The sequence below is a fragment of the Meleagris gallopavo genome, chromosome 16 (genome assembly GCF_000146605.3).
Source record: "Meleagris gallopavo isolate NT-WF06-2002-E0010 breed Aviagen turkey brand Nicholas breeding stock chromosome 16, Turkey_5.1, whole genome shotgun sequence".
Lineage (NCBI taxonomy): Eukaryota > Metazoa > Chordata > Aves > Galliformes > Phasianidae > Meleagris > Meleagris gallopavo.
This window is the reverse complement of record NC_015026.2, coordinates 12,483,449-12,491,539: the sequence shown is the minus strand read 5'-3', so window position 1 is coordinate 12,491,539 and position 8,091 is coordinate 12,483,449. Positions and strand designations below refer to the sequence as shown.

The 8,091-nt window shown below is 41.1% G+C and overlaps 1 protein-coding gene across 1 annotated transcript; it reads right to left on the bottom strand.

Moving 5' to 3' along the window:
- LOC100543327 (radial spoke head 10 homolog B) lies at positions 1-8,070 on the bottom strand. The gene is made up of 11 exons (XM_010719695.3): positions 7,261-8,070; positions 6,496-6,571; positions 6,155-6,223; positions 5,733-5,906; positions 5,199-5,284; positions 4,454-4,574; positions 2,861-3,037; positions 2,031-2,163; positions 1,442-1,563; positions 824-1,013; positions 1-136 (listed from the first exon to the last, which is right to left on the bottom strand). The coding sequence occupies exons 1-11, from the start codon at positions 7,509-7,511 to the stop codon at positions 21-23; spliced, it is 1,515 nt and encodes a 504-aa protein (XP_010717997.1). The 5' UTR covers positions 7,512-8,070; the 3' UTR covers positions 1-20.
- Between the last annotated feature and the right edge of the window lie 21 nt (positions 8,071-8,091).

Sequence of the window (8,091 nt, the reverse complement as noted above, 5' to 3'; positions counted from 1 at the left end):
ATTTCACTGAAAGATGAAACTTACCTGTGCTCCTCATGATAGACATGGAATGACAGATGAATAAGGTGAGATAAAAATGTTCTAAACAGTAAAGTCTCGTATGGAGAATGTATCTCCTCAAGTGGTGTTTTATCATCTAAAAAAATTGGAAAAAAAAAAACCTCTATTGCCATCATGTAGATTAAAATCCTTATGACTGTACTGAGCTTAAAACTCTCCAATCCCCCAATCCTCCCCATCCTTAACAGCTGCTGTGAAACAACAGTCCTGGATGAATCAGACCAGACATAGCATCATTTTCAAATAAGCAGAGCAAGGGAACACAGAGGATCTATAGCTTAATCTTATCATCTCTCTTTCTAAATACTCTTAAGAAGTTAACCCCTTCATGTACTGGGGACTCCACTGTGTGCTTTGTGATAAAAGTCCACTCACAGTCTAAATAGAGCTGACTCACTAATAGCTCTACAGAAGAGAAAAAAATACCCCATTCAAACCCAAGTCAAGAGCATGGAAAAAGTAGTTAAGATTTTTGTCTTTAATTTGTCCTTCTCAAACTTCTTAAAACTGCATTTAACTGTAATGGCAAGGTCAGGAACAAATACAGCTTTTAAACAGACAGGTCTTTAGAACCATTTTTAAGTGGTATTTTAATTTTGCATTTTTCTCAGCTATACCCTGAAGTGTTGTTTGTAAGAGCATTAATACAAGTACTGCAAATTCACAGGCACAGTGTGACTGGTTCCAGGCCATTTAACTACAAGAGCAGAGCTTCATTAATAAAATTCCTCAATTCCAGACCCCAATCAAAGGAAATACAAACCACTCAATATCCGATCCATTTCAGCAAGAGTTATACTGGAGTGATGAAAGCAGCAGTCCTTCAGAAATCTCCAAAACTGGAGCCTGGTCATAAGGAAGGTGTTGTCAGGAGAATCATCACAGCCTAAGCTGCTGTAAAAGGTGTAAACTCTTCTCAGTTTTGTAATATGTCTCAACACAGCAAATTCTACCTGAAACAAGCAGGACATGTTTTCAGTATAGTCTCCTAGCAATTAGAAATCTGCTCATATGGAGCACATAAAGCTTTGATTTTTAAAATTCCACACTCCAGAGTGTGTTTCTGGTTAGGGCTCAGGACAGCATTACTCAAATGAAGTTACAATACGTATCTTTTGGTGACAGACAAACCCTGCAGTATCTGGAAGCAGCTTCTGACTGCCCTTCCAAACAAGCTAACATTTTGTATTGTTTCCGAGTGGCTGCTCAGGAAGAGTCAATACATCTGTTCATTCTTTGTGCCTTCCGTTTCCATGGTCTTTGGATTTCTGAATAACTCATGAATGGAAAGACTTTAATACCTCCAAGTCAGAAACAAGATAATAAGAAACTTGTTGGAGAAAAAAAAAAAAACTAAATACACCAGGCAGAAGCCTCTTACTTGTTTCACTTCTTCTTGTCTCTCTTCCCTTGGCAACAAGTTAAGCAGTGAAGATATATCTAATTCAACATCTGATCCCAGAGCAGAAGGATTTTCTGAGGTGTTAACGATTCTGATGGTCTCTAACACACAAATAAATTAAAACCAAAAGAAAATTAAATACATACACACAAGGAAAATAAAACATACACGGTTCCAACTTATTTTACTAACTTCAGGGATTTATAGCCTCCTTTACAATTAGCAGAATATTCTTTAATAATCAACAGTATAAGTATCACAACATAGTGGGTTTTTTCTCCTTCAAATCCAACCACTAACAAAAAAAACGCAGGTATTACATATGCCATTAAATTTCAAGACAACACAGTTTCCAAACTGTTACAAGCTGCAGTAGGAGCTCATTACCCCAAGTGTCACACACCAGAAACAAGACATAGAAGCAAGAAGCATTAACTATTAAAATAACTCGTCTTCACCAAAATTCTCCAAAGAAATTGATCTAACTCTGGAGTAAGTACAGACAGACTCACATTAGAGAAAAATGAGCAACAAAAGGTAAGCTGTTACAACTCGTTAAGTTACTCACCAGAGCTTCCTGAGCAAATGGCATTCAGCTTTGGAGCACTCACTGCATCCAGCTGAAAAGCAGGATATTCTACCATCTTATCATCTCTAAACTCTCCTTCATAAATATTTCCATTCTTGAAGACAAACTTGCCCTACAGACATTCAATTGGTTAATTTCATTATAAATTCTCTCATGTAATAGAAGATTAGGAAAAAATGCTACTAACACTCTCAGTTAACCTTTCTTCTATCCATCTTGGTTAAAATTAAACTATGAGATAAAGTAAGGCAAAGAACTTTTTGTATCTTTTATATGATGTCACCTGTTAAAGCACACTGCTGGGTTAAAGAACTGTCAATATGTCTTTCATTTTTATAATATATTTTGAGAAAAAACACTCCCCCGCACACAGAAAAACTGCAGGCTTTCTTAATAGTTTAACAAGCTACCCACAGTTGTGTGTGTTTGGTTTTTTTAAACAAAATAATCTACTAATATTAGAAGCCCTCTGTGCAAAGATAGCTTGAAATTCATTAGCTCACAGGAGAAGTACTGAGCAGCTGTTGCTGAAGTCAACGTGCAGCCACTGCACTGAAAATCTTCACAGTAAAATGTCTTTCATTATATGCATAACATGCTTCTAACTACAGAGTCAAATTGTGGCCCAGAAAGTCCCTGAAAGTGCCCCATCTGCTTTCAGTATTGTCTGTGCTTTATGTTCACTTTCCATACATGACACAAATAGCATGTAGTTTTTGGTACAGGAATGCAGAAACCCGCTATACAAGAGCATAGTGGTCTTTTCTGGGGTTGCCTGTAGGTTTGTCTCACTGCTTATCAGCACACACCTTGCCATGCTTCTTATTATGAACCCACTGGCCATCGTACACCGCTCCGCTGGCAGAGATGAACTTCCCACGGCCGTGGCGCTCCCCGCTCACAAACTCACCCACGTACTTATTCCTCTGGGGATACTGAGATGCAGGCATTCTCTTCAGAAACCAGATGTGGGTGCCATATCCATGCTGAAAAATATTTCTGTCTTTAAAAAATATTTTTTAAAAAGTCTTTGGAAGAACTGCAAGAACTACATTCTGGAAGAGTCACTCTGAAAGTAATGCTTCCTATTTATTTCCATAGAATCTACAACAGATCCAAGGAGGACAATAACAGTCTTTCATAGAGCAAATTCTCAGCTACAAAAACCATTTTTCAACATAGTCACCATCACCATTTACATATTTTCACCAGTGACGAATAAGAGCCAGCATACTGCACATCCACTGCTGACACGCACCACCGCACTGCACTCACAGCCACTGTTTGCTTTCCATAACCACTCACAAGCATCAACAGGTGTCACTACTTCTACATGGAGGAACTCAGTTCCACCCTTTGCTCCACCCACACTTCCACTCAGGCGCCATTTTGTCACAGTGCCCCTCTGCTGCCATCTGTCACACAGCAACACCACGGCACGGAACGTTGGTGGGAAGGTTCAGCCTCTGCTGCCATCCCACCTACAGCTGCCTCTGACATCATTGGCCAAAATCATAAAACAGGAGGCATTACTTTTGGAGCAGCTCTAGTAGCAATGCTGTACACTCAAACCTTTACAAACGAGAACAATCTAGGCATCTCTAAGAGTCACTGCTGACAGATTTCCCAGATAAACAGCACCCAGTGAATAGCTGTACTACTTTGATGATCATAGAATCATAGAATTGCTCAGGCTGAAAAAGACCTTAAAGATCATCAAGTCCAACCACAGCCTAACCATCCTATCCTAACTAACAGCCCTCTGCTAAATCACGGCCCTGAGCACCACATCCAAACGGATTTTAAACACATCCAGGGATGGTGACTCAACCACCTCCCTGGGCAGCCCATTGCAGTGCTGAACAACCTTTCTGTAAAGAAGTGTTTCCTGAGATCCAACCTAAACTTACCCTGGCACAACTTGAGGCCGTTTCCCCTCGTCCTGTCACCAGTGAGAAGAGACCAGCCCCGCTCTCACTGCAATCACCTTTCAGGTATTGGAAGAGAGCAGTGAGGTCTCCCTTCAGCCTCCTTTTCCCCAGACCAAACAGCCCCACTTCCTTCAGTCACTCCACATAGAGATATTCTCCAAGCCTTCCAAGCCCTTCTATGCAGAATATATTCTACAAAGATGCATGGCAGAAACATTCCAGAGGAAATCCCAAATCAATGCATACTTAGCAGGCTCTAACAAAAGGACTTTTAAGACTTAAGTTAAAAGCCTTTAAAAAACGTGAACACTGCTAACATGAGAATCAAGTTACAACAACCAGCTTATCTTCTCAATCTCTGCTAGCAAAATCACATCAAGCTCCTCAATATTGCACAACAACACCTACTGAATTGTGACTGACTAATGGACAGACATTCAACTAGAGAAGTCCCGAGGAAGAAATTAATACCTGTACTCCATACACCCACTGTCCAACATACTCCTGATCAGCTGTCAGCCACCTCATTCTTCCCCTTCCATGGCGTACATTTTTCTCCCAGTGACCTTCATAGACATTTCCAGACTTATAGCTGGGAAAAAAATATTTTTAAGGGTTAGGATTCATTAGAAATAAGCTCCTAAGTGGATATTACAAAAGTAGGATTTACACAAAACTTCAATGTTAATAAATTTAGCATTTCTGTGTGTCAAATAGCAGCATTAATTTGGCTCAACAGGAACACACAAGTTTCACTGTATGCACTGTTTACTCAATTTTAACTTACAAACCTTTGTAAAAATATTAACTAATCTTTCACTCTGAAGAGCCTTCATCATAACTAATTGAATTATTAGTTTATGTAACATTAGACCAAATCATTCATTTAATCACAAAATCACTTCCATCCATTCAAATCAATTGAGTTAATTTGTTTTGAAATGTTGACTTCTGGTTTACCAAAGCTGGAGTGGAATTACTTCATCTTCTTAAGACTTTCTTTTCAGCAGTAACCAGGATAAATACATCAACATATGTTTAAGTCACAGAGAAGATCTGTTTTACCACCAACCATTTCAAACAATTATTTATTTCAGTGCAGAAAATATGTGACTATGAAACAGTTGCATTAGCATCTGTTTTCAAACAACAGAAAAAAAAGTGTGATATTTTATGAAAAAAAAAAGAAAAAGAACCAAAGTGGTATCTTCTTTACCATCTTATTCCCCATCCTTCTTTGACGTTATCTACCCAGTCACCTGAGTACCAAGACATATGTTCCTGGTCATAATAAATGGTGCCCTGAAACAAAGAGCACAGTCAATTTAAATCAATACCTAAATAATCATACATACCTAAAAAATCATATAAAAAAAACATCACTTGGCCTGCCCAAGTGCGTCGTGGAGCTGCAATCAATTTGTCCTTTGTGAGTAGCAACATTATTTTGTGGCTATGGATGCAGGCATCAGTTTTGACTTTGTCAACTGGAGCAACCAAAAGGACAAGCCTCAGCACAGACCAATTACTCTTTTGGCATACCATTCATCCTCTCTACTACAAACATCCCAACCCAACTGTTTCTATTAGTATTTAGGACCTCAAAGAAGGTGCTAATGACAAAGGGATCTCTATACAGTGTCAGGCTGTGTAGTGACATAAGACATCTTTGTGAAACCTTTGCAGAAAAGTAATTGCATTTCTAGAAGATATTCACCTGAACCTGTGTTCCTTTGGTGTTTTTACTTACCTTTCCATGCCTTTTGCCTTTATACCAGTAACCAACGTAAGAAACTGGATGGATACCGCTCCTGAAAAAGCCAAATCCATGCCTGAGTCCATTTTTGATTGAGCCTTCATAAATACTGCCATCATTCCATGTATAGCATCCATTAACCATCTGCACATTCTTAACAAACGTTCCCTAAAAGATTAAATTACAGCATTTACAAAACATAAGGCACGTGACACTGTTCCTCCTCAATGCAAGGAAGATATAACCAGCTTTCTCCAAGAACCCTGGTTTGCGACTGAAATCACTGCCACAGTTCTGCATTTGCCAACTTTTTTGTATTTGTATTGTACCAATTACTCTAACAGAACTTTTTTACTCAAATTTACACATCTAATTGGCTCTAATAGTGCTCAGTCACAAAGTATATTGCACCTTACCTCATACTTCACTCCATCAGCCCATGTGTAAGTCCCCTGTCCATGCATAAGCCCTTCATGAAACGTGCCCTACAAAGTGAAGAGAAGGACATTGTTTGCAAATGTGTTCCTACCACAACTACCACCACAAGGACCACAAGAACCCAAATTAACACGTGAAACTCCGAATAAGTTTCCACTGAAGTTTTAATGCCAGAAACCAACAGAGCTTTCAACACACACACTTTTCAAGCACTCAGCCTTCATCTACATTAAAAGGAACTGCCTGTTTGTTCTAGAAAGATAAGGTGATTGATTCCTCCTTTTTTTTTTTTTTTAAGTTTATTAATTTATACACTCACCTTATAAATATTTCCTCCCTCAAAAAATGCAACACCTTCACCCTCATACAACCTACGAACTTTGTCACCTTCATAGCTGCAAAGAAAACAAACTGAAGATGAACATTCCAGGTCGCTGCCAAGAAACCAAAATCACAGCAGACATAAAATAATTCTGATGGATTGCACAAAGTTCCCTGCTGCAGCTCTATTTCCAACACAAGATACAACATCTGCAGCTCTCAGCATCTTGCCTGTAGTATTTTATATCATGACCGTGTTGCTTCAGACATCTATTTTTTTCCCATTAAAAAAAAAAATCATACTGTTAGCATTTATTAGCTTACAGCCAAGCAACCTGGTGAGTATGTGAAACATTGCATATACTTTCCTTGAGCTACCAAACGATTTGTTAGGAAATGGCATTCACCTGTTTCCCTCAGTTCAGGACATTCATAAGGGATACAAAGACCAAACACTAAAAGGCAGCAACAACTGGAAATTAAACGAAGTGAATATGTTTTCCACACAAAGCGCCTGCACCTTACCCCATACTAAAGAACAAGTCTCTCAGCAGGCAGCCAGTGCCAGCAGCACCGCAGGATCCAAGCAGGGCAGTAGAATTTCTGTGCATCACTGCGACACGGTGTCAGTGCTACTGGGTCTGAATAACTTCACTCACTGCCTCAAATCAAGTGTCTAAGCTGAATTTCTATGACATGTAGCAGGTACCTCAGGGACACCTAAACAAGAATTCCCAATCTAACGGACCTGTACCAAACATACCTTTTCACAATGAGTTGAGTAAGAATGGGCTCCTCGTAGTATGAAGGAACATGTGGGACGGGAGGTTCCTCTGCTTTCTCTGGTTCTTTATCCGACACTGCTGCACTTGCTTGTGCTTCTTCCGCTCCGTGGGCTGAGGTGTGCAGAGCTGTCAGCTTTGTGGGACTGCTCTCAGCTGCAGCACTGTGTGCAGGGACAGGATGGACGGACTTCTCTGACTTCTTGCCATCTCTCTTCTTATCCTTCGCCATTACTGAGATGTCCGAACCTCTACTTTCCTTCTGAGTACTGCCTTCCTACGCAGATCTCTCCTCTTCTATGCAATGCAAAAAGCAAACAGCCCGCAGCACCTCGCCTTTCCTCACCGCACTCACCGTGATCACGGCGAGGCCTCGGATCTCCGCTCAGACCCGAGCTCAGCCTCCAAAGCACCCCGGCAGGTTTCTTTTGGCTACGCAAAGCTGCCCGTCTACCCGGGAGTTTTTTCGGGCCTGGATTCAGTGCCGTGTGAAGGCCAAGCCGCCGGTAGCCGTGCACAGCCACAGCTCCGCTCCTGCGGGGCTCAACGCAGCCTAACCTGCCATCACAGCTCACGGAAACGAGGCCGTTCCGCCAGGCAGCGCTTACAGGAGGGCTCCGGGACAGCGAGAACAGCTGGACTCACACAAATCCGCACTTTTCCCCACAAATCAGCGACCGCAGCTTTAAGATACAGGAATCAAATCCGAGCGCGGCACGGACGGTGCCAGCGCATCGCCAGGAAACCAAGGCGACGGTAGCGCGTGCGCAGAGCGGAGCGGAGAGGAGCCGAGCAGAGGAGCCGAGGAGCCC

Bases quoted from the DNA above. Each gene is read 5' to 3' on its own strand.
- LOC100543327 (XM_010719695.3), bottom strand. From the start codon at position 7,511: ATGGCGAAGGATAAGAAGAGAGATGGCAAGAAGTCAGAGAAGTCCGTC. The intron at 6,572-7,260 runs GTATGTTTGGTA...TTTTCTTTGCAG, and splicing joins ACTCAACTCATTGTGAAAAG to CTATGAAGGTGACAAAGTTC. The intron at 1,014-1,441 runs GTAAGAGGCTTC...TGCTTGTTTCAG, and splicing joins GACAAGAAGAAGTGAAACAA to GTAGAATTTGCTGTGTTGAG.